We start from the raw sequence: 27,013 nt of genomic DNA, 5'->3' as shown, positions 1-27,013 counted from the left end.
AGCTTAAGGGAGTTGTAGTGCATTTGCGGGCCTATTGGTCCTTCAAAGGAAGGTGTTAGTCTAATCAGAAATGCCAATTTCAGAACTCCTTTTCCTCCTCCCTGCCATAGCCACAGTTAATTGCACAGTTTTCTCTCACTTGCACTGCTCTGACTTCCTGCTCCCTGGCCTCCTCTCCTGTCTATCCAATGTTCAGTAGCTCAGAATTACTTCTACTCTCCAGTAAAGCTCTGTCTTGCTTACACTTCATCTCACCCCCTTGCACTGCCCAGTCATTTCACCTTGTTCCTCCCTTTGACTCCTCTTCCTACACTTGGTTGCACATCTCTTTTCCTAGTGTTCTCTATACCTAAAATGACATTCTTCTGTGCCTACCACATTCACTTTTACACTGCAAGTCACTCCTTGAAATCTACCCTGGACTTTGACTCCTGGGCTGCCTGCTATTGCTCAATCTCTCCTTACAAATATTAGACTTTACTTGATTCACTTGCTATACTATGCCCCACATCTTTTATTTTAACCTCACTCCCCCTTCCTCAACATCCTGTTTCATGTTCTATATTTGTCTTATTGAAAATGAAAACTCTTTGAGGCAGGGGCCATATGTTTATGTCTTTTAATCTCTTAAGTGCTATCCAAAGCTATAGTGATTATTTATATTATATACACACCACATGTGTTTTTGTTAAACTACATAAGCACTATCCAAAGTTATAGTGCCAAACACATGCCCACAGCATATAGAATTATATATGTATGTATACACATAAGGCACTGTAACTTTGATGGCACTTATGCAGTTTATTAATAAAAACAAAACACCACAACAACACACACAAGAACTGCTAGAAAAAGTACACAGCAAGGAAAGTTTGTCAGCAGTGCCAGAATTTTTAGTGAAAGCAGTAATGAAACCTACAGTGTTGGCCCCAGATTTTGTGGATAGCATGTAAATTTTCCCACTGCCCGTCAATATCATCTCACTTATGATGGAGTGCAGAATAGACGACTCGTGCCTCCTGATACGGGGGCTGGGGGGAGAGGATGGGGGACCACACGCTATGTAAAGGGGAGGACACGTGATTGCAGCCAATCCTGCCGGCTCCTGGGAGGCTGGGGTCAGAGGAGTGAGGAGCATGTGTCCCTGGGCCCTGCTGAGGCCACGCCTAGCCCAGGGAAACTCACAGCACCAGTGTCTCCCTGGAATTTGTGGACACCTCAGTAGGGGAGGCACGGGCAATGCCACTACCTTCGGCTAAGCAGATGCCAGGGAACCTGCTCTCAGCACCTTCCCCAGTACGCCCCGCCCTGAACCCAGCCTGGGGCCGTTGTGCTTTCCCCACCTCACCAGAGTTGCCTGGGGACGGGGGCCCTCTGTCTTTCTCCCACTGGGACACCCCCCACCCCCCGACACCTTCGGCCACTCTCCCTGGCAGCTGGGGAGCGAGAAGGAGCCATTTCTCATGCTGGCTGAAGCAGGCTGCTCCGGGTCACTGTTCTGTGCAGCACGGCAGCTGCCTGAGAGAGCCTGGCTGGGGAGGTGATAGCGGCTCGCCTGTCTACTCCCGTCCCAGGCCTGACTGCCAGGGACAGGGGCTGAGTAAGCTGGAAACATGCCAGGGGCTCACTTGGCCCCTATCCCCAGCAGCCAGGCCTGGGTGGGGAGCAGAGGGGACGAGTTGCTGGCGTCTCCCCAGCCGGACTTTCGCAGGCAGCCACCACACTGCACAGAGCAGAGATCCAGAGAGGCTGGCATGATAAGCGGGTGGTCCTGCCCCTTCCACTCCCTGCCTGGGCCTGGCTGCCAGGGATAGGGACTGAGCATGCCAGGGGGCAAGCACAGTGAGAAAAGGGAGCCTCTCCCTCTCCTCCCCAACCCCTTCACGCCAAGCAGAAATTTTTTTTTTGGGTGGGGGGGGGCACTTGACCCCACATGCGTCGCATACGGAGTGCAGTAAAATCTGGTATGTCTAAAAGTAGAAATAATTAACAGCATGTTATTTGGCTTGTGGCAGCATAAACACTGAATGCTGATAACTTGTTGCCATGTATTGTTACCTTAATACTTTTAAAGGAACAGGTTTTATTTTTTGATTGTCCAAACTAGTAGGGGACCTAAATCTTCTGTAAACTTGACAAAACCCATAGAGTACATTTTTATTTACTGTATTTTTAGGTTTAGAATGCACCCATTACGTAATTCTTAGGAACACAAACAAATTACAACAATTCATTTACCAGCATTAATAAAAATAAGGCTCATCACTAACCAGTCATACACAGACCACAAATAAACTAAATACCTATACAGAGTCAACTTCCTCAAGCAAACGCCTGAGAAAACAGATGACTTTGAACCTGCAGGGAGTAGTGCAATAGACACTGTCTCTGTCAGACCAGTGGAGAAAGCAAAAAGTAGCCCCAAGGGCCATTCACTAGGAACAACACAGTGCCAGCTCCCTAATATGTGAACTTAGGGAGCACACATTCTAACTGACTTCAAGCAGGATGAATGGCAATAACCCAATCTGAAGGACACAAAGGCATGGATAACTCTGGCAAGGCCCACATCAGAGATAGTTACAGCTGCCATACCAGACACAGATTATACAAGACACTTTTTGCAGTGATGCCATATAAGAATCCAGAAGTAAAAAGCACTGAGAAACTGCAAAAATTTGACAACTGGGTATAACTGGGGGCAGGTATCACCTTTTGCTGTAGGCTCTGGGTATCCTGAACCTATCACAACATCATCTGTCTGCACCATCCTTCCTATTTCATATGTTTTTAATCATTCTAGGTGCTTGAGTGAAGATACATTAAAGAAAAGCTTTGTTAAACTAATAACATATTTAGAGGTGTCTCTCTGCCACTGAAAAAAGGGAAAGTAATTAATATTAATTATGTAAAATGTTGGCTTGAAAAAGGCAAAGAATCAGGAGAACGATCATGAAATTCACTGTACACACACAAATATACATTGGAGGGAATTTAACTTAGACAGTTCATACTCTTATGTTCATCTATGATGGCAAATTAAAACTGGTCTTACACACTCAATGCACAGGTCTGGAGTATTTAAAAAAAGCTCAATATGTTAAGCGCAGTATATCTCCAGAGAAATTAGGTATTGACTGCATGCCTCAGTGAGTAGAAAATCTACAAAAATCCATATGATACATTGATCCAAATGTTACTTTTTAACAATTCTAACTATGTAACAAATTTTTAAAACATACATTTGATGCAGATATAATTCACTTTAATTATCAAGTAACAAGAATGTAATTCTATTTATACAGCACGGACTTTCAAAATGAATGCAAGACTATGTTCAATATGGTTCACTCAAATTCTATGCAAAAACTAAAACACTACAGTCTAATTTGGGGAATAATCTTCAATTTAAAAAAGTCATCCTCTAACCTCTCTTTCTTACAACACCAGAGCAAACAAGTAGCGAGGAAGACTGAAGTCTGTCAAGTTAGTTTAGAAACTAGGCCAGAAGCTCAAATGAAAATTAAGCACATAGCAACTCATGTTCCATACTGAATGATATTGACGGGAAGGGCAGATCTTAGGCTCACAAAAGACCGTCACAAAAATGCACACTAGTAATGGAAACTGATACCATGGAATCGTTGTTTTGGTGTCCAATGCTAAATAACTTCCAGGATCTCAGTATGATTCCCAGTGGATAACATCACAACAGCAACCATAACTGGGAAGCTTAGCAAAGAGTACATGGAATGAATGTGCATGAGGCTGGATTACTCTCTCTATCCTACCTGTGATAGCAATGTTCATTTAAGTTAGTGGGAAGCTTGCAATGAAACTGCGTGGTACTTTCTTTGTGGAAAGGGGCAAATCAGTTTCAAGAGGCACTTTCAAAAGCCACAAATTGATATTTTTTGGAAGTCTAAGCCAGACATCTCAATCAAACCACTGCACGCTTTTGTATAACTAATTCATAAATAAGAAAGAGTGGAAGTTTGAAGGTTTCCATTTGTCTAACTCAATATAACAAGTTCTACCACTCAGGTAGAACAACACATAAAAAAGCCTTAATAAATATTTTTGTTGTTGAAATATTTGACTTTTAAAATACTTTGGTATGGTACATATAGTCAGAAAAGCCCTTTGGAAAAAATCATATATACATACATGCAGATATATAAAAATTAAAAATCAACTATGTTCAAAGAACAACATTAAGGCTGCACGTCAAGCATGCAAAAGTTAGGAAAAGCCAGAATCATGGTTGCCTGTGCAACCTTAATTTGTCCTCCTTCTACATACGCATTATGATATCGTCTAACTACTCACCACATACTGCTTTTTCCACAAGAGCCCTGCCTCATTCCCTGCACTGGACAGTGTGTGCTCCAGGTGAATGAGGGTTGTGAATGAGGATGTTGTCTGTAAGCCCTATGCCCCATTTGTTTCTGAAGTGGAAGTTTTGTAGTGAATGAGGTAGAGGACTGCAGGAAGAGTAAGGATGGTGTCGTGCTTAAGACAGTTGAATGCCACCATCGATAACAGGATTCTATCCCTGCCTTTGCCACACTACTGGACAAGCCACTTAAACTAAGCTTTTCACAGGAGCTGCTAATTTTGTGTTCCTCATTTTCTAGGTGCCCAATCTGAGACACCGGGGATCAGATTTGCAGACATGCTGACAACTGCAGCTCAAATCAATGAAAGCTGTGCACAAAAATGTGTTATAAAATGTTATGGAATGCTAAATTCCCTGAAAAAAAAATCAAGCTCTGGTTGTCTCAAGCTGGGCACCCAAAATCAGTGGACACTTAAATTCTGGCCTTAATCTCTCTCTGCTTCAGTTTCTGATTTTAAAAAGGGGATAATATTTCCCTATTTCACAGGCACGTCAGGAAAATACTCATTTCTTTAATATTTGTGAATCACTCAGATTCTAAGGAATGTAATACTTCTGTATTCAGAGCGCGGTTTGAAAAGTGTGCAGGATATATGGCATGGGAGCACATACTGAACAATGAAGGTAAAAAGAAATACTGCACAGCTGCCCATTCAGTGAGCACCACCCATCCTATGCACTGAATGAGGCTGGGGGTTCTGTTGAAAAAAATAGTATGTGATCATGTAATTAAAGACCGTGTCATGGCAAATGCACAAAGGGGCCGAATTAAGGATGCACAGACCACCATAAATCTGGCATTTTCTATCTTTCAAGTGTTTGATTTTGCAACCTTAATGTTTTTAAGATGGGCTTTTTAGTTGTTGTTTTATTTTTAATGTGATATATGTGTGTCTGCATGTGTATATAGATATCGTGGGTACACTCCCCCTCCCCCAGCTCAACGGCAGCCCAGATCCATTGATGCAATCACATTAGAGACTCCCCTTCGCAGCGGGTGCCTTCACAACCCCCTTGGAAAAGATAACACGGTCACAGTCTATATTAACATCCATGGGAAATGTGCAGGGTTGGAGGGGAGATGAGCCTCTGAGGTTGCCTGGATTCTGCTCCCTTCTCCACATGGAACTCAGACCTGCAGCATGTGCTCTGCGGGTTCTAAGAGACGGAATTTGCCATAAGGGTCTTTTCTTACTACATGCAGTTGGAAGTGGAAAAGTTCAAGTCCTTCACAACAAATAGCTGCCCCAAGTGAATCCTCAACTGGTGTAAATCCTGAGAGATCCATTTTTTATAGCAGTTCAGGGTCTGGCCCCCTATCCCTATACTGTCTGGTGTCAGGCCCTGTGGATTTTTCTCTTGGGGCAAACTCTGCCCCTCACACATGACACTGAGACAAAATGGCAGTGAAGGGATATTTGTGGGGAGTTCCTTTTCCACAGCCCTCCCCATCTTACCCATCACCACCGTGGCTTTTGATTTTACCACAGAAAAGGATGATCTGACCTCTAATTTTGCTGGGGTGAGGAACGAAGAATTCACCCACTTACACCCAACGACAACCACCCTGTTCAAAAGGGGGAGGGAAATAAAAGATACATCCCCTCCCTAGTATAAAGACTCTCAACTGCCTCCTGTTCACCAGAAAACTAAACCAACTGCTATGCCTGCCCAGGTGCTCAGTCTCAACTGCCACAACCTCCAGTTTCTCCCTTCAACAACACTCACACAGATCTCCAAGGGACAGTTTTCAGAGTGGTGCTCGTGCATCTAGTCACACAGCTCACAGTAACAGGGTCAGGAAAGGACTGGAGAATATGTCCTCTTCACCACAGAATGTTTTCAGTAGGTGAAGCTGTGCAATTGTCTGAGCAGCATATACTTGACAGTCTTATTTCATTTTTCCTAATGACCAGTGTTAAACGACTGCAGGTTTTAACAGCGCTGGCAAATTATCAAGACCCTCTACATTACATGGTCAATGGTCCTTTTAATAGAAAAAGCAATAATATACAGTTGTTTGTGCCAACTAAAACTCATTAGAAAGTATTAGTTTAAGGTAACAGTTCAGCAGAATTAACAAGCACAAATTTCTACAGTTATCGTTTGAGACACTGTGGTCCGACCATGGCTAGCCACAGACAGCCAGTCCATTCTTTCAGGTTTAGAAAATTTGAGGGGGTGGAAATACTTAACAAAAATATTGTTTTGCAGCAAGAGTCAAAGTTTTTCAATAATCACCATTTTTCACTAGCATAACATTAGAATTGACTTTTTGTCTTGCTGACATAGCAACTAAGAAAGTTGTGTTGCATTGACCATATTGATTGTGAACAATGCAGCCATCATTGGGACTCTGCAACATATATTTTCAATATTGACCTCCCACTCCCTTTTTCCATGGCTCTGTGGGTCTGCTATTGAATTTGGACTGCAGTATAATAAACAGCTAAGGTTTAATTAATGGTAAATGAATACAAGACATAGGTTATGACTTTAACTAATTAGGGAATTGTTGAATTAAGTCTGCCTTGGAATGCAAGGCAGTACAATCAATATCCAATAAAAGGACTATGTATGTAATTTACCTGCAAATGTGTTTCCAATACCATCAAATTGAGTTTAAATAAGTAAGATATATGAAAGGCTACTGGAAAAGATTTCAAAAAGTTAACACTTTGTAGCTTTAAAAAAGGATTCTCTCTCTGTAGGAGGATGTCTCGAAATGGTCTGACACACAGACTGAAAAACAGGTGTAGATCTGCATAAAGGCATATTTATCAGGCCACAGAAATTCTTCTTAGGTAATGTGAAACTGCCAAACATCTCCCGCATCTCTACGTTCTAGAGCAGGGATTCTCAAACTTCATTGCACCACGACCCAGTTCTGACAACAAAAATTACTACACAGCCCCAGGACAGGGGCCCAAAGCCGAAGCCCGAGCCCCGCCACACCAGGCTCGGGGAGGGAGGCATCAAAGCTGAAGCCCAGGGGATCCAGCCCCAGGTGGGGGGCCTGTAACTGAGCCCCTTTGCCCAGGGCTGAAGCTCTTGGGCTTCAGCCCCGGGCAGTGGGGCTCAGGCTATGGCTTCAGCCCCAGGCCCAGCAAGTCTAACGCCAATCCTGGTGATCCCATTAAAATGGGACTGAGACTCACTTTGGGGTCCTGACCACAGTTTGAGAACTGCTGTTCTGGAGCATGAACAAAACAAACCACTGTACGATAGTATTATCAATATAAGCTAATGACCAAGTTTAAAGGCAAGTTTATTTTGTAGCTTCTTCCCCATCTTCCAGCCTACCTCACCCATTATTCTCTAAGTGTTAACACATTCCCCTTTCCCTTCACTAGAAGCAACATTCCCTGCTGTGACAGGAGCTCACCACATAAGAGCTTCTTTTGATCAACCATCACCAATACCCACCACCGCTCCGTAACATACTCCAGTTCACACAGCCTGATTACTTATTCTGTAATCACTCTTCTGAAATAAAAGAAGAAACCTACCTACTCCCTTGTGGGCATCTAAGCTGGTAAACTCTATTGTCCCATTATGGCCCTTTCTAGGATTTTCCTTATACTGTTTGTGGTTCCCATTGGGACAATATCGGTAGGAAAGTCCATAATCTGCAAGATAAACCTGGAAGAGATGAACAGACAAATGAATAATGCTTTTGTCCTTTGAAAGTATAACCTTTATAATTAAGTCTTAAGAAACGGATAGGTTAAGGACGGTCTTAGATCTACGTTTTATTAAACCAAATGGTGTCTCAGGATAAAATATGTACAACTGGGTGCTGTAACCGCCGCCCTCTCCATTTAAATCCTTCTTCTACCATGCGCTTATCTTATTTCAAAGTCGAGTAGGATTTCCGTCTTTTTATTTTGTTCTTAAGTTCTTTTCTCTCCAGTTCGACATCTAAGCATCATAAACCACAATACGTCTTATCTGTCCTCATGCAGCTTAAGGGGACCCCTTCCTCTCCTTCCTAAAAACACACACACCAGATCAAATCTTTCAACAATTAAGATTTATTATACAAGTTCATAATGGCGAGGACTATAAAAGTGTAGAAAAAGAGTGAAAGTCACCCAGTTTCTCTAAAACACAAAATCCCAGTTTGCATATAGAATTTATCATGGTATTGCCAGTCATTAGACTGGTAGTAGCCACATCATCACCACCACCACCACCGCTGGTAACTCAGTACCAGAAACAGTTTTTTAAACAGAATGTAGAAATTTTAAGACAGAAAGCAATCAGAAAAAAATGTTCCTCGGTTATGTTGAAATATTTACGTTGAAAATTTTTAAAAAGTTTTACAAGCACAGAATCAAACTGTATTCAGAGTTACATTGGGGCAGACCCAATGGGGTTCAAACGAGTTGCATCGGTTATAACAAAGAACAGATTTTGGCCTCCACTGTGAACTCCAGGAAGAGTTCATTTATTATGACATTTATCTTCAAATACAAGGCTAGCACATTCTTCAAGATTTGTGGCTATATGCACCCAAGTACCCAAAGAGAATACATACCCGCAAGGGGCTGAATACTGTACGTGATATGTACTTTAAAAAAAAATTCTTAATGCTTATCCATTTGAGTGAATATTAATAATAGAGCAGACTGAAGATAGAACTACTGTAGCAAGCCTCACATTTTACAGCAATCTCTATTAAGCAGTATTGTTTAATGGTTAGACCAGCAGACAGTCAGGAGAACTGTGTTCTGTTCTCAACCCTGCTACAGTCAGTGTCACTCTCAGCAAGTAATTTGACTTCACTGTGCCTCAGTTTCCCCATCTGTGTAATGCAGGTAAGACTGCAGAAAATGTCTATTTTATTACTTATATACTTTAGACTAAGGTTGGTTTTGTGGTACATCATTTTCACATGCTTACCTGACCTTTGCCCTTCACCTATTACTAGAACTGGTCAACCTAAATTACGTTGTGTAAATATTCGTAGTGCTTCTTACCATGTAATATGCTGCACGTTCACAGAAGACAGGTAGTACAGGCCAGATCCAAAACCCATTGAAGTCAATGTACAGACTCTCTAAATAGGTAGTATAATGTAAGAATACAAGAAACTAGTTTTCTTATTATAATCTTTACTAGCTTTTGTTTTCCATTTAGTTTTAATAGGAAAAAGTTTATCTGGTAACAGAAGAGTTCTCTGTGCTTTAAATTTAATTATATCGTTGTTGGTGGGTTTCACTCCTTCCCACATCCCTCCCCAGGAAAAAACCACGACCACTATTTTGTAACGCATGCTGTTAAATGACTGATTCCTGTTTGTGCTCCAGGCAGCTTCAGATTTTGGGCTGTTGGCGTCATGGTTTTACAGTTTCTGCTGTAGGATCTGTGCTTATTTGGAGCGTGTAAGCTGGGATGCAGCACTCTCTTCCTGCAAGGTGATGCGTTTAAGATTACTGAGTATGTTTTTCACCTGACGGATTGTACAAACTGTGCTACAAGATTAAAGACTGTAGGCACCATTAGGAAATCTGGGACAAGGCACAAGCTTTGCTGGGTTGACCCAGTGATTTTCTCCCATGTTCTCCAGTGTATTCTAGACGCTCTGGTACCCACCCCAATTGAGCCTGAAGTCAATAATGCACTGAGTCAGTGTGGCAGGGAACTGATTTAAACTACCATATCATCAAGCTTAGTGATGTGGAGGGGAGCCTTCCCCATATGGTGTGGGCTGTGGTGGAAAGATGCTGTACGGTGTGTTCTTCCCTGGCTAAGTAGCAGCATTTGGATTTTGCTTGACTGTAGGGTCTTTGGCAGGGATAGCTGGGCAGGTATAGATAAAATGACACCAAACTGAACCAGACCCCTAAAAAGCATGGCCAAGTTTTATATTAAATTTAACAGGTTTTTAGCATGTTAGAGAAACAACAGAGCAGCATGAGTGAAGGACATCAAGGCATCTCCACACTTCCTGCCCCGCTGGAACCACAGGATATGTCTACGTTGCACTTAAACACACGTTTGGCCCGTGTCATTTGACTCTGGCTTGCAGGACTCAGACTGCAGGGCTGTAAAACTGTAGTGCACAGAATCAAGCTTAGGCTGGAGCCAAGGCTCTGGGACCCCTACAGCCCAATCCCAAATATCTACACCACAATCTTACAGCCTGAGCCCCGCAAGTCCAAGTCAGCTGACACAGGCGGGCTGCACATGTGTAATTACAGTGTAGAGATACCCACAGAGAGCTGGTGAACTCACAAGTAAGCCTGTTTTTAAAAGACACTTAAATGTCATGAAAAGTATCTCAACTTTGGGATACTTTTAGTAAACCAAACATTTAAGTTCACTCATCATTAGTGTGGTTGCCCAGTCTAGTTCTAAATGACTCCAGGGAGGAGGCTTCCACCACCTTCCTTGGAGGACTCCTACAACTTTCACTATCAGCAGGTTTTTCCATGATCATGGGATTGATCCCATACCAGTGAAGTCAGTAGCAAAACTCCCTTTGATTGCAATGGAGATAGGATTTCACCCTGGAAGTTTTATCACCAACTTCAGTGAAAGCAGGAGCAGGCCCATGTAGTCTAAATGATCCTTTTCTTAATTTAATCTCATTAGTTGCAATTACACCCCCTTTCCCATGCTAAATAACTCCTCTTCCAACCCGGTTTTCAGCTTTTGATATTGCAGATCAGGGTATCCTTTGAACTCACTACATACATTGGTGGGGTTTTTAATTAAATGTTTTTCATTATAGGAAGGGGAGAAAAAGCCACTGACTGTAACAAAGAAAGAAAAATAAATACAAAAGTTAAGTACAACTTTTAGCCCATACTCACCATGTCATAAAATAACAATTAACATCTGTTCACTGCTTTACGCTGCAAGAACCAAAGAAAACAGGAACAAGCCATAGGAAATGAGAAAAAGAGAATATGTAGGACAGTATGTCAGACTGAAGAAATACCATGGAAAGCTAGGAAGCTGTTTCTAGACAGCCAATCTGTTTGTTTGGCAAGGGGTTGAACTTGGTTGGTTTTGTTTAGTTTTTGTTTTATTTTTCATGTAATTATGTACTGGACCCAGCAGTTCTTACTTAATTTCATGCATAAGTGTGCCTATCACACACGCAAATACCAGATATGCATGCACAGATAAGGCCAGTTATGTGCCTAACAGACGTAGGTGCTCATTTGTATGCATGAAACCTGATCATAATGCTTATATTTAAATACTTTAAACAAATGTTAAACAACAAAATAAACAGGGAATTTATGCTACCCTAGACCAATTAGTTAGGATATTCCACGGCGTTCTCTTTTAGACTTGTGATGGGGTATACCAACCCCACTCTGGGCTAGAGCCTATAGGCCTTGCCCTGCTACACCTACTAAAGGGGTCAAGCCTGGAGGGAAGAGTTAAAAGGGCTGGAGCTGACCAGGAAGGAGAGCAGCTCACTGGCTCTCACTCAATTCTGAACAGAGCTAGGGGGAAAAGGAGTATAACAAGACAAGGGTAGAGATGTAGGTAGGGACAGAGCTGCAGAGAGGCTTGAAGGGTGGTGGTGGTGGGGAAGGATGAATATTAAGAAAAGAGAAACCATTAGAGAGAGATCGGAGAAGGGGACGGAGGGAAACAGTCAGAACAGAAGGTCAGGAAGGTAATCTTGGCAGCAAAGAGGCGTGAGGAAGGAGAGCTGGAAGAGATCAGAAAGGAAGAGGCTGAGAAGTGATAAGAGTACAGGGGAAGTGTTGTGCTGAAGCATATAATTTTGAGGGGAGGGAAGATACAAGGTTTGCTAAACTTTGAATCTTCCTGAACTGTAGTGGGTAAAAGGAGACAAAAACATCATCTCGACTTGTATACGTTTTTATATAAACAGCCAAGTGTCAGCTAGACTGAGTTTCATTAGAGTGTAATGACCCCCAAGTACTCATGAGGTCACTGGTGTACCTAACAATGAACCGGAATACGGAGAAACAGAAAGAAATGGCTATATCTGGGCATCAGACACTGCTTTAGCTTGAACAAATGGATAAGGGCTGTGTTGGCTGACCATTCCTCTGGGCATTAAGAGAGGAGCACAGTAAAACCATTAGCATCTTCATGATCCCAGATGTTCTGGAAGTCCCTCCACTAATGACGACCTTGTCTCATCAAGGGGGAAATCTTTGATACATCCAGGACACAAGTAGACCAGTAAGAATGTCAAGCCATTGCTATAAGATCAGCTGAGTCTGAAGCAATTTTTGGGATATGAGGTTTAAATTCTCTGCTCCCCTTCCTTGTGTGTCACTTCATCCCCATTCTATTTCCTATCTCTTTCCTCTTGGCTTCTGTATAACCGATTCCAATTAACATTTGGAATTAACTGAACTCCATGATATCAAAGCTATAATCAGCAAGACAGACCAAGACAGTGTACATAGCCTTGCCCCAATGTGCTGAGAAGACTGGTGGAAGGAATCATGCCAACCTCAGGTCACCCCAGATCAGGGAAGTAAGTGAAAGTTCAAAGGTTAAAGCTCAAATTTTTACAGCTAACCTGTCTGCGCACTGTATCTTGCCTGTAACACATGGGATGAAGGAAGCAACAGAGACAGAGATTTCCTTTTTCTGTCATCTGTTGTTGTGTGAGTTTGTGGTGTTTGCTGAAAGAGCAGGAATAATCTTAACAACTGCCAACTCAAAATCTAGCAGTGGATTGATTTTTTCCCCCCTGCTACAAAGACTGCACCACATCTTGCCAATACCAAAAATCAGCACTTATCTCTGAAGGATTTTATTCACTGTAAATGAAAGGAAAGGGAATTTTCCCAGACTCAATAACCACTTAACTTTGGAAATCCAAATATTTTAAATTTTCTATTATTAATTTTCTGTTATTAATTAATTAATCAGCAGATGAGAAGATTTCTATGCTTTGGATGCCAAGGGAAAGCAGGCTGTAACACAATCTACAGTTAACTTTTCAATATTGTAACAGTAACATGAGGATTCTAGTAACACTTTTAAGCCACAAACTCTATCATTACCAGAGAGGGGAAGTATTTTGGAGAAAAAATTGATTAGGGAGGGCTCCGAAGAGTATTGCCAACTCTAAGCATTCAAAAACCATAAGTCAGGAACCAGAAGTCATGAGATTGGCTTAAACATAATGAGATTTTAAAAAGCATGTTTGGGGTTCTTGTGTTAGAATATGTAAGGATCATGTTTGCAAGGTTTCTTCAGTAGCTACCTGGGCTAGAAACTTTTTTTAATTTAAGATTCTCAAGTAAAAACCTCATTCCAGCAGATGGGGCTTTAAGAAAAAAAAAATATTGCGATACTTGCAATACAATCTTGAGAGTTGGCAAGGCTGCATATATGAAACGTATGGATGCCTGCCCCAGTAATCCATAAAAATAATGGTAAAACTAAAGTGTTTTAAACAGACACCCTCCCAAGGCTTGTTTTACTTAAATCAATCTCTCTTTGATTTTAAAGTGTTTGTTTAATGGCAGTCAATCAGCTGTCCCTTTTAATAGCACCAGGATTTGAGGAGGTTAATTAATTCAGTTTTGTCATTTGGGGTCTATATTAATAATGCTCACTCTGCATTACCGCCTGAAAAGCTATTGCCATGAAGTGAATTGTCTTTAGACCCTGAACAATACTGAAATATTTCAGAGTAGCAGCCATGTTAGTCTGTATCCGCAAAAAGAAAAGGAGTACTTGTGGCACCTTAGAGACTAACAAATTTATTTGAGCATAAGCTTTCGTGAGCTACAGAAATGCAAGATCTTGTGTAATGACCCTTTTAAAATAAAAACAGGAAAGATTCCCACTAAAAGTACTATAATGCAGAACAGCAGAACTTTCCAAAATGGAATTTGGGGAACGAGAATGAATCAGACTAGGCTTTCTCAGTACAAAGTTATACATTTAAAAGGTTCTCATAATACTGTAATAAGCTAAAGAATAAATGTTGGAACTGTGTATGCAGATATGCATGCCAAATATGCATCCATAAGTCCTAATAATTGCATGTTCAATGACAAATGTAAATAATGGCTGTAAATGTACATGCACAGTTCTGAAAGTACAGACCTGTCTAGGTCTCTGAACATAACACGGAATAAGAAAATAAACTTTTTTAAAACTGATATCATGTCTCCTAACATTACTGTACTTACTGGCCTGCCTAATGTGATTTTTAAATAAATTTGTTTTACACACAAGTGACAATGCATCTTGACTGATATTGACAAAAATGGATTAATTTGGATTTTTAAAAAGACCTTAAATCTTAAAATTGTGACACATTAACCCCCCTTCCATAACAAAAACAAATCCCATGCAGTAATTATTTGGTAGCAAAGCCTCCCACGTGCTTCAAGCATGGAGCTAGAAGTCAGTTAATAAGAGTTCTATTCCTGATTGTGCCTATTCCTGACTTGCCGTTAGCCTAGCACTTAACAACCCTGTGTTTCAGTTCCGTCAATTTAAAAACAGGGATAACGTCACCTACCTTTTTTAACACATTGCGAAGGTTGGATGAAATTCCATCCTCAGCATGAAAGAGCTAGAGTCAAATTTCATATGAACGGTGCCGGGAGATTCATGTAGGATTATCAAATTAAGAATAAAACAGTACTAGTAATGGTGTTACAAAACATGTGACGCGGGGTGAAATATCACCGTCTTCCTTTTTTGTCAATGGAGCTGCCATATAAAATCTCATGATGTATTGCTTTGTTAGTTGGATAATAAATTTGGATCACCAGCATATTAGAAAGCTGACTTAATTAGGCCCAGAACTCAGTGATGCTATTGTTAGTGCAAAAAGCAATAAACTACTGTGTGAAACACAAGGCCTGATCCTGTATGGCCCCTGAGCAGTGAACTCTTACTGACATGAGTTCAAGTTGTGGAAGCAGACAGCTTTCAGGATCAGGCCGCTGGTGATGATTCCAGGTGAAGGATTATTCAGTTATGTGGTGTATGTACAGCTGCTCATTTGAAAAGGTTAGATATAATGCTGTCAAGATGTTACTCTCTGTTCTCACACACCGCAAATAGACTGTATAAATATTTTAAGATATACAGGAAACTAACTATGGAAGATTTCCTTTACATTCTAGTGAACAATAGTCCCATGGCTAGCACAGGTACATTTATCTTAAAATATGTTTATAACATCCAATCACTACACATGCACCCAGAGATTTTTGAGCTGTTGTGCGTCAGACCCTTGGCTGGTGTAAATTATTATACCAAACTAGTACAGTAGTTCCACTGAAGTCCATGTACACCAGTTGAGGATCTGACGCTGTGACTCATAAATTTGATTCTTTTTGAGCTCCTTCTTTTATTACAAGCACTCGATGCCTCTTCATTTGCCTGGGACTTCACAAATAAAGTTCAATCCCTGTTCTACCTCTATCTAATACATGCAAGTATTGTAAGTCCCTCCTCTCCCTCCCCTTTCTAAAATGGAGGTTACATTTTAAGTTACTATAGAAAAATATCTGAGTGCTTCTACAGGAGAAAAAAAAAGTCATACAATGCAACTAGATCTGTCAGCAATAAACATGCACATCGTGCACCCTGAGTTACATAGCCAAAATTATTTTTTTATTGGTACAAACTAAATTAAACTTCCACTCAAACCTCTGTCCACTGATCCAGTCACCTTGTTTTCAATTTGAGTGATTTTAGTACTCGTAAAAGTGAAGGATTAATACCAAACAGAATGAGGCACGAATCACAAACCGGCTAATATATAAGTAACTAATCAAAGTCTATTAAGCGACTCAAAACCTTTTGCAATTACTAAACTGACTCAACAGCACAAAGTGATTGCAACATGAAAAATCACTGCATTTTAGCATTATCATAATAAAACATGGAAAGCTAAGATGGAAAACAATCTGTGTTGTGCTAATAAGCTTAGATAGCAATTAACTTGTTTCTCCAAAACTGTCTCCCAGATTCATTTGTCTGGTGAACACCATAAGCTGACAATGGACTATTACAGAAGTCTACAAGAAGTTGTTTCAAACCACCATGGTAACTTTTAAGACATATTTAAACATAAGACAGTTTAAAGAAAGCTGAAAAATTAATGTTAAACAGTCATATGAGCATAATATTTCTGAATGCTGAAATACAGAAAGGGAACTGGGAAATAAAGTAAGCTTTTGGAGTGGTTTTTGGGTTGTTCAATGGTAAACACCTCCAAACAAAGTGAAATAACACTTTGGCAATACTTGTCTGTCACAGAGCACAGTGTCATAGAAGTTGGAAGAAAATCAAATTGTCCATTAGAGCTGGTTGACGTTTTTCAAGGGAAAAGTTCACATAAAAATGGACCTCATTCAAAAATGAAATTTTGTCAAGAAGAGTCAAAAAATTTCCCCATGCTCTTTTGGTAAGTTTTTCAATTTTGTTATATAAGACAAACCAAAATGGTTTTTATTTAAAAATGAAAAGTGTGAAAAACAAAAATGGATCCATTTCAAACACTATGAAATGAAAACAACTTCAAAAATTTCAGCATGTTTCTTGAAAATGGGTTTTCACTTTATGGCCACTCTACTCCCTTAGTAATAGCACCATCTTGCTCTTTCATCAGTAGATCTCAAAGCACTTCACAATCTGCTGTATGCTAAAAGCATATAGTAGCCTTCATATTATTCACCTACTATACCTCTCTACAATGAACAGGACAGGAAAGTAAAAGCCACAGTGCTTATAACAATACCAGAAAGCCAGGAATATCTTGAGAAACTGAATACAATGGGCCAGATCCTTAACCCGTGTAAAGTCCCTTTGCACCAGTCCAGATGGCATAATATAGAAGAGCCATTAGGCTTCTCCAAGTTACTCTATGGGCCATTTTGACCCCTGGCAGCCACAGGATCAGGGGACCTGAAAGGTGGTTTAGCAATGCCTTTCCTTGCTTCTCTCCTTAGCTGCACTGAACATAAGCTTAATAGAGCTGAGGATCTAGCCCAATGATTCACACTTGATAAGATGGTGTCCATACTATAAGTTCTCTAAGCCCTGGTCTACACTAGGAGTTGAGGTCGAATTTAGCAGCGTTAAATCAATTTAACCCACACAACGTCCATACGACGAAGCCCTTTTTTCAACTTAAAGGGCTCTTAAAATCGATTTCCTTACTCCACCCCTGACAAGGGGATTACTGCTGAAATCGGCCTTGCCGGGTCAAATTTGGGGTACTGTGGACGCAATTAGACGGTATTGGCCTCCGGGAGCTATCCCAGAGTGCTCCATTGTGACCACTCTGGACAGCACTCTCAACTCAGATGCACTGGCCAGGTAAACAGGAAAAGGCCCGCGAACTTTTGAATTTCAATTTCCTGTTTGGCCAATGTGGCAAGCTACAGGTGAGTGTAGAGCTCATCAGCAGAGGTGACCATGATGGAGTCCCAGAATTGCAAAAGAGCTCCAGCATGGACCGAACGGGAGGTACAGGATCTGATCGCTGTATGGGGAGAGGAATCAGTGCTATCAGAACTCCGTTCCAGTTTTCGAAATGCCAAAACATTTGTCAAAATCTCCCAGGGCATGAAGGACAGAGGCCATAACAGGGACCCGAAGCAGTGCCGAGTGAAACTTAAGGAGCTGAGGCAAGCCTACCAGAAAACTAGAGAGGCAAACGGCCGCTCCAGGTTAGAGCCGCAAACATGCCGCTTCTATGATGAGCTGCACGCCATTTTAGGGGGTTCAGCCACCACTACCCCAGCCATGTTGTTTGACTCCTTCAATGGAGATGGAGGCAACACAAAAGCAGGTTTTGGGGACGAGGAAGATGATGATGATGATGAAGTTGTAGATAGCTCACAGAAGGAAGCGGAGAAACCGGTTTTCCCGACAGCCAGGAACTGTTTCTCACCCTGGACCTGGAGCCAGTACCCCCTGAACCCACCCAAGGCTGCCTCCCGGACCCGCCAGGCGGAGAAGGGACCTCTGATGAGTGTACCTTTTAAAATAGTATACATGGTTTAAAAGCAAGCATGTTTAATGATTAATTTGCCCTGGCATTTGCGGCTCTCCTGGATGTACTCCCAAAGCCTTTGCAAAAGGTTTCTGGGGAGGGCAGCCTTATTCCGTCCACCATGGTAGGACACTTTACCACTCCAGGCCAGTAGCACGTACTCGGGAATCATTGTAGAACAAAGCATTGCAGTGTATGTTTGCTGGCGTTCAAACAACATCCGTTCTTTCTCTCTCTGTGTTATCCTCAGGAGAGTGATATCATTCATGGTCACCTGGTTGAAAGAAGGTGCTTTTCTTAAGGGGACATTCAGGGCGCCCGTTCCTGCTGGGTTGTTTGCCTGTGGCTGAACAGAAATGTTCCCCGCTGTTAGCCACGGGGAGGAGGGAGGGGCTAGTCACGTGGTGGGGGGAGGCAAAATGCGACCTTGGAACGAAAGCACATTTGCTATGTATGTAATGTTAACAGCAAGGTTTACCATGAAAGAGTGTACCCATTGTTCTATAAAATGTGTCTTTTTAAATACCACTGTCCCTTTTTTTTTTCCTCCACCAGCTGCATGTGTTTCAAGGATCACAGGATCTTCTCCTTCCCAGAGGCTAGTGAAGATTAGAAGGTGAAAAAAACGCACTCGCGATGAAATGTTCTCTGAGCTCATGCTGTCCTCCCACACCGACAGAGCAGACGAATGCGTGGAGGCAGACAATGTCAGAGGGCAGGAAAGCACAAAATGACCGGGAGGAGAGGTGGCGGGCTGAGGAGAGGGCTGAAACTGAACGGTGACGGCAGTGTGATGAGAGGAGGCAGGATTCAATGCTGAGGCTGCTGGAGGATCAAACTAATATGCTCCAGCATATGGTTGAGCTGCAGGAAAGGCAGCTGGAGCGTAGACCGCCGCTACAGCCCCTGTGTAACCAACCGCCCTCCTCCCCAAGTTCCATAGCCTCCTCACCCAGATGCCCAAGAACGCGGTGGGGGGGCCTCTGACCACCCAGCCACTCTACCCCAGAGGATTGCCCAAGCAACAGAAGGCTGGCATTCAATAAGTTTTAAAGTTTTAAACTTTTAAAGTGCTGTGTGGCCTTGTCCTTCCCTCCTCCACCACCCCTCCCGGTGCTTCTCTCCTCCACCACCCCTCCCGGGCTACCTTGGCGGTTATCCCCCTATTTGTGTGATGAATGAATAAAGAATGCATGAATGTGAAGCAACAATGACTTTATTGCCTCTGCAAGCAGTGATCGAAGGGAGGAGGGGAAGGTGGTTAGCTTACAGGGAAGTAGAGTGAACCAAGGGGCGGGGTGGTTTCATCAAGGAGAAACAAACAGAACTTTCACACTGTAGCCTGGCCAGTCATGAAACTGGTTTTCAAAGCTTCTCTGATGCGCACCGCGCTGTCATGTGCTCTTCTAACCACTTTGGTGTCTGGCTGCGCGTAACCAGCGGCCAGGCGATTTGCCTTAACCTCCCACCCCACCATAAACGTCTCCCCCTTACTCTCACAGATATTGTGGAGCGCACAGCAAGCAGTAATAACAGTGGGAATATTGGTTTCGCTGAGGTCTAACCGAGTCAGTAAACTGCGCCAGTGCGCTTTTAAAAGTCCAAAAGCGCATTCTACCACCATTCTGCACTTGCTCAGCCTGTAGTTGAACAGCTCCTGACGACTGTCCAGGCTGCCTGTGTATGGCTTCATGAGCCATGGCATTAAGGGGTAGGCTGGGTCCCAAAGGATAACTATAGGCATTTCAACATCCCCAATGGTTATTTTCTGGTCTGGGAATAAAGTCCCTTCCTGCAGCTTTTGAAACAGACCAGAGTTCTTGAAGATGCGAGCGTCATGTACCCTTCCCGGCCATCCCACATTGATGTTGGTGAACAGTCCCTTGTGATCCACCAGTGCTTGCAGCACTACTGAAAAGTACCCCTTGCGGTTTATGTACTCGCCGGCTTGGTGCTCTGGTGCCAAGATAAGGATATGGGTTCCGTCTATGGCCCCACCACAGTTAGGGAATCCCATTGCAGCAAAGCCATCCACTATGACCTGCACATTTCCCAGGGTCACTACCCTTGATAGCAGCAGATCTTTGATTTCATTGGCTACTTGGATCACAGCAGCCCCCACAGTAGATTTGCCCATTCCAAATTGATTCCCGACTGACTGGTAGCTGTCTGGCGTTGCAAGCTTCCACAGGGCTATTGCCACTCGCTTCTCAACTGTGAGGGCTGCTCTCATCTTGGTATTCATGCACTTCAGGGCAGGGGAAAGCAAGTTATAAAGTTCCATGAAAGTGCCCTTACGCATGTGAAAGTTTCGCAGCCACTAGGAATCATCCCAGATCTGCAACACTATGCGGTCCCACCAGTCTCTGCTTGTTTCCCGGGCCCAGAATTGGCGTTCCACCGCATGAACCTGCCCCATTAACACCACGATGACCGCATTGCCAGGGTCCGTGCTTTGAGAGAAGTCTGTGTCCATGTCCTCATCACTCTCATCACCATGCTGACGTCGCCTACTTAGCCCAGTTTCGCTTTGCCAGGTTCTGGTGCTGCATATACTGCTGGATAATGCGCGTGGTGTTTAATGTGCTCCTAATTGCCAAAGTGATCTAAGCGGGCTCCATGCTTGCCGTGGTATGGCATCTGCACAGAAAAAAGGCGCAGAACGATTGTCTGCCGTTGCTCTGAGGGACGGGAGGGAGGGACGACTGACGACATGGCTTACAGGGTTGGCTTACAGGGAATTAAAATCAACAAAGGGGGTGGCTTTACATCAAGGAGAAACAAAAACAACGGTCACACAGAATGGCTCCCTCAAGGATTGAACTCAAAACCCTGGGTTTAGCAGGCCAATGCTCAAGCCACTAAGCTATCCATCCCTCTGGTATTTCAGGCAGGACTGAATCTCCATTAAAGTTTTCAAGCTACCCCTGACAGACCTCACCAAAACGACTGTCGCCCGTTGATTTCACGGGGGGGGGGGGGGCAGCAAATGAATACAAAACAAATCAGGTCTATTTCTTGTTTTGATCCACTCCATCTATCTTTTACATCTTTGGCTGGCAGCAGACGGTGCAGTAGGACTGCTAGCCATCCTCATCTCCTGCCTGCTCACCATAAGATGGTACAACAGGACTCCCTGCAGGACAAAAGAGAATGACCTGGTCGAGTGACTTCTAATTTAGTCCCTGCGCCCATATCTGCCCAGGCGCTCCTGACCGACCTTACCGAGGCGGCCAGGAGCACCTCGGACACGATGAGGATGGTTTTCAGGCCTATTGCACCGTCTGCTGCCACTAGGCAATGGGTTGCTGCTGCTGTGTAGCAATGCAGTACCACGTCTGCCAGCACCCAGGAGACATACGGTGACAGCGAGCTGAGCGGGCTCCATGCTTGCCATGGTATGGTGTCTGCACGAGTAACTCAGGAAAAAAGGCATGAAACGATTGTCTGCCGTTGCTTTCACAGAGGGAGGGAGGGAGGGAAGGAGGGCCTGATGACATGTACCCAGAACCACCCACGGCAAAGTTTTTTGCCCCATCAGGCATTGGGATCTCAACCCAGAATTCCAATGGGCAGCGGAGACTGCGGGAACTGTGGGATAGCTACCCACAGTGCAACACTCCGGAAGTCGACGCTAGCCTCGGTACTGTGGAAGCACTCCGCCAAGTTAATGCACTTAATGCACTTAGAGCATTTTGTGTGGGGGGACACACAATCGACTGTATAAAAACGATTTCTAAAAAACCAACTTCTATAAATTCAACCTAATTTCGTAGTGTAGACATGCCCTTAAGTGGAAAGGAAGGAAAACTGCATAGGACAGAATGAACATCAACAGTGAAAGTGTTACAGCAACAGTATACAGTAATTGTAAAAGATATTGTGTTTACCTCATGTGGATTTGTGTAGCCCAGAAGTAGATTTGCTGCTTTAATGTCACCATGAACATACTCATTTTCATGCATATATTCCAAGGCATCCAACTTAGGAAAAAAGTCCAAAAGGGAATGTTTATTAATTATTATTCTCATTATCACCTAAACATGCTTCACTTATTCAATGAGCCTCAACTGCCACATTATAGGCTAGAATGTGAGGTAATGATCTGCCCTGCATTAGCAGCAGCCCTCCTGGTTCCCCTGGGACCAGGGATAGATTATATTGTTCTGGGTCTATGCCCATCCCAGTGTACGCTGCCAGATGCATAGGGAAGGAAAGCAAAGCCAAGACTCTGGCCATTTCCTGCCCCATTCTGTCCACTTCCTTCCACTGCTATAATGCAGGTAGCTGATGCAGGAATGTAAGGGCACATGCCAGCTGGGCCACATTTTATCCCTATATATCTACCCTATAGATCTTTGAAATTTGTAAAATCTCTTTAAATGTGATTTTAAGGTCTTTTTTCTCATGTTCCATTAATGAAACTAATACTTTATAATACTGGAAGGGCTGGGGGAATTCCTAACTCTCCAAAGGGATAACATATCTGGTCCTGATGGTTCACAAGATATTGGACCTTAAGACTGTTAACAGGTCTACGACTAATTATTGCTAACCCTGCACTTCAGATCAGGAAGGGTACTTTCATATTTGATGAGAAGAGAAACATGTTTACAGTGGACTGATTTACACAAAGAAAAAAAATGGCTGTTTGAGAGGCACCCAGTTTTGGAATGTTAAAACCACCGGTCCATCAGTGAAAAGAGATTAGTGACAGAAGGCAGGCAAGATGGTAAAGGGGCAATATAAATGCATTTTATTGCATTTATTTGATGATACAGTAGACCCTTGCTGTAATGCCCTTTGCAATAGCAAACCTTAAGCTATAGCAAACATGGTCCCTGGATCCTGCCTCCAGCTCCACCTGCTGTGGTGGGGAGTTGAGAGCTCCTCTGGCCCCAAGACTGCAAGTTTGTGGGGGGCAGATGGGAGGAGGAGGAGAGAAAGGGGGCAAAGTGCTCCTTTGGCCCCGGGGCCACCGGACGAGCATTCCCTTGCCATACCGCACACATGGCTTGGATCCCCAGGGGTTTGTTATAGCAAGGGGTACAGTGCCACTCTCTCACAAACCAAATGGCATTCCCAAACGACACAGCATATAATCACCCATCAATCTATGCTAGTTTAAAGGAATTTGAAAACAATGATGATACATGTACAATCCTACAGGCTTATTTTGGCCTGCACAATGATGAAGATGTGAAATCAGATTAAAATGAAGATGTGAAATCAGAATTCTGCATAACAAAGACGGTGGTGCTGAAAGCACTGTGGCCAAAACTGTCTAACCTGCATGGCTAACATTAGGCACCTTCAAAATCTCTGAAAATAAGGCCACTTAGCTGGTGTGTCCAAATATGGGCGTAGGCGCTTAACTTTAGGCATCCATATTTGAACATTTTGTCTCATCCTGTTACTGAGCCTGATCCAAAGCCCACTGAAGTCAACAGAAGTTTTTCTATTCACTTCGGCTTAGGCCCATAGAGATCTAGTGTAAAGAGGATCTAGTTTCCATTCCTAATCAATAACACTCAGTTTCATAAAAATGTAATTTGAAGAGGAAAATTAAGACCCTGATTCAGGATGATACTTAAGTATCTATGCAACTTCATGCTGACTTGGGACCGAAATAGATCTCAGCATTTCACAAAGAGCAGATGCATTAGGAGAGTTCAATACATTAAAAACAGGACCACTTCCTTCCCCTCTGCACTTACCATTCGGGCCCCAAGTTGAAGAACTGTTTCTTTTTTAAACCGGTGTCCATCATTGTCCAAGATTCTTTGCAGGTCTACCCCTAATCTTTCCATGACCATGAATCTATAACTATTAGAAAATACACAAGTGAGGAATCCTTGTAAGACACGGGGTACAGATAGCTTTATATCAACAAGCTCAAAACATACTTCATTTAATTGAAAATAAATCTTCGGGCAACTATGAGCCCAACAGCGTTGACTCCAATTCAGCTTGTTATTACCTTTTTCCATTGTATTCAGCCAAGCCTGATCCCCAGAACACCGGAATTCCTAAAAATCCTATTTGTCTGAGCCTCATCCACTCTTTGACTGTCAAAATAATAATAGATAAGCCAGAATTTAAGGTAGTTTGAGAATCTACAGTCTAATCTTAGTATTTAACTATCATTAGAATCTTTGTTGTTAAAATGAAAACACATACAGGTAAGTATTTTAACCTAACAGCCCAATTAAAAAGTTCAGCAAGTAACTTTCTGCAAAAGTAAAGCTCTGTGTTCCTTTGATATATGCTTCTCTGAGTCATAACAACACAATAGGAATCCAGTCAGTAGCTGAGAAAAACTAATTCCTTTACAAACTTTACTTTTTGAATTTACCTTCTTGAATAAACAGTGGATCAACAGAGTATGCAATTAGGCCTCAATCGAGCAAAATACTTAAGTACATGTGCAATTTTTGCTCATCTGAAGTCATTGGGACTGCTACTATGAGTAAAGAGCTTGCAGGTTCAGTGCCTAAATTACTACTAAATCTTCCAAACACTTACGCATGTGAGTAACTTCATTCCTGGAATGGTTATTGGCAGTACTAGCCTTACTAAGTAATCCTTGCAACACCTCTGTCCATAGCCTAAAATATGGTCTACGGAGAGAGGTTAGTTCTCCCTCAGATTTGTCACCCTACTAGTTCTGATTCTATTTTCACTTATACCAGTGAGAATAAAACTAGTGTAAACCAGACCAGAATCAGTCCCAGTGTTTGAAGTATGCTTGATATAAAAGCTTCAAGATATCAATTGCTCTAATTGAAAAAATATACCTTTTAATTTTATTTTGTTTTGCTGATATTACTTACTGTGCTCTTGTTTTGCAGCTCTCTGGTAAAACTTCAATTCAGAAAACAAAGGCCCATTTTCAAGATATTCCTATAGAGGAACAAATAAATTTGGTGTGATAAAATGAGTTGGGGAAAAAAAAAAAAAGGAGTTCCTAAATAATAATAGTTCCAAGTGGGTTAAAATCCATTTTTTTTTTAAAAAGATACACTATGACATTTGACAAAAGTTATTTTACATAAAATATAGCCAGTATATTGTTTTAAAAACCAATCACTTCTGTTGGCAAAACAAGCTGTTCACTGCAAATGCTCAAAGGAAAACATGTAATACAGACTAACACAAGTACTATTTAGGAAATTAAATTAATACATTTTAACTTCAGTCACTGTATATTCTTAAATATGCAGTCTGATTCCCCCCCCTCCCCTCATTGTGATGTCCATGGTTAGTAATGGAAGCAAACAAACAGCAAGCATTAAGGAATCACAAAACACTCCTCCAGCAGACAAATTATGCTGTGATGGAAGAATGGCACACACAAAAAACATGCAATGCAACTCAATGCTCCAAATAAGAATAAATAGAAAATACATGAGAAAATGCTAGTACTTTAAATAATTTAGAAGTGAGATATGAACATTACCACTTTAATTACATGCACAGCCTCATCTTCTACAGGAATATGAACACGAGAGGAAGCTGTAAAAATCAGAGAGATGGTGATGAAACTTCCCCCAACAGTCAATATAATTGCAACTAAACAGCAAAACATGTAGCTTTGGTCAAAACAAAAAAAAGAGGGTGGGAGGAGAGAGGAAGGAGACATTTCTCAAAACTGTTAGAAATGTTTTCCTTTTGAAATTTTGTCCAAATTTCAAAATTAAAAAAACTTCAACCTATTTTGATAATACTTGTATGTATTAATCCTACAGTAGAAACTCAGAGTTACGATCACCAGAGTTACGAACTGACCTGTCAACCACATACCTCATTTGGAACGAGAAGTATACAATCAGGCAGCAGGAGAGACAAAAAAAAGAGCAAATTTAGTATAGTACTGTGTTCAACGTACACTATTAAAAGAAAGGGAATGTTTAAATAAAAGATTTGACAAGAAAACTGTTTCTGTGCTTATTTCATTTAAATTAAGATGGTTAAAAGCAGCATTTTTCTTCGGCATAGTAAAGGTTCAAAGCTGTATTAAGTCAACGTTCAGTTGTATACTTTTGAAAGAACAACCATAAAGTTTTGTTCAGTTACAAACATTTCAGAGTGACGAACAACCTCCATTCCTGAAGTGTTTGTAACTGAGGTTCTACTGTACTTTCAGTGGAATGTGTCAACCCAATCTTAACTACAGAGCCGCTAGAGCACCTCTACTACACAGTCACACCAAACTTTTGTGAAACTATGTTATATTAAAATAGACTAATCGGTTTTCTATTTCCTAAACCATTCAGTCAGTTGGGTCTCTACGTATGCTTCCAGTCAATCTGCTGTCATGACAAAGAGACTCTACTAGAGTTATGCCCTATGCCATGCTGCCAGATGGGGTTGTCTGCTTTCCCTATTTCAATTTAATCTGGCCCTTGAGCCTTGATTGCCACTCTGGAATTATTTGTTTAGTCACTGATCTGAGTTGTGGAGAGTTCAGATACAACCCATCCAAAGAGGAGACCAGTGATTGTGCCTCTTAGTGCAAAAAAATTCAAAACACTAACTGAACATATTTGACAATTACAGGCTACAAAACAGAATCCCTTAGCACAATAGGCGTCTATTTTTTTCTGACCCCGAGAGAACTCTGT

At 42.1% G+C, this 27,013-nt stretch overlaps 1 protein-coding gene across 10 annotated transcripts in view; it reads right to left on the bottom strand.

Moving 5' to 3' along the window:
- The window catches only part of VRK2 (VRK serine/threonine kinase 2), a 69,678-nt gene that overhangs the window by 30,027 nt on the left and 12,638 nt on the right, over positions 1–27,013 (bottom strand). For 4 of the 10 annotated variants that reach the window (XM_074949496.1, XM_074949495.1, XM_074949501.1 and 1 more), the window contains 6 exons: positions 25,849–25,904; positions 25,223–25,292; positions 24,370–24,457; positions 24,107–24,215; positions 22,280–22,372; positions 7,912–8,044 (listed from right to left, as the gene is read on the bottom strand). In XM_074949496.1, coding sequence (XP_074805597.1) covers positions 7,912–8,044; positions 22,280–22,372; positions 24,107–24,215; positions 24,370–24,457; positions 25,223–25,292; positions 25,849–25,904 — 549 coding nt within the window. Of the gene's footprint in view, positions 1–7,911; positions 8,045–22,279; positions 22,373–24,106; positions 24,216–24,369; positions 24,458–25,222; positions 25,293–25,848; positions 25,905–26,192; positions 26,217–27,013 lie in introns of those variants that run through there. The other 6 variants (XM_074949500.1, XM_074949497.1, XM_074949502.1 and 3 more) reach the window with 6 other exon arrangements.

This window comes from Natator depressus, chromosome 3 (assembly GCF_965152275.1).
Source record: "Natator depressus isolate rNatDep1 chromosome 3, rNatDep2.hap1, whole genome shotgun sequence".
NCBI classification, from domain to species: domain Eukaryota; kingdom Metazoa; phylum Chordata; order Testudines; family Cheloniidae; genus Natator; species Natator depressus.
The sequence above is the reverse complement of the archived record's forward strand: the minus strand, read 5'-3'. Positions and strand labels throughout refer to the sequence as shown.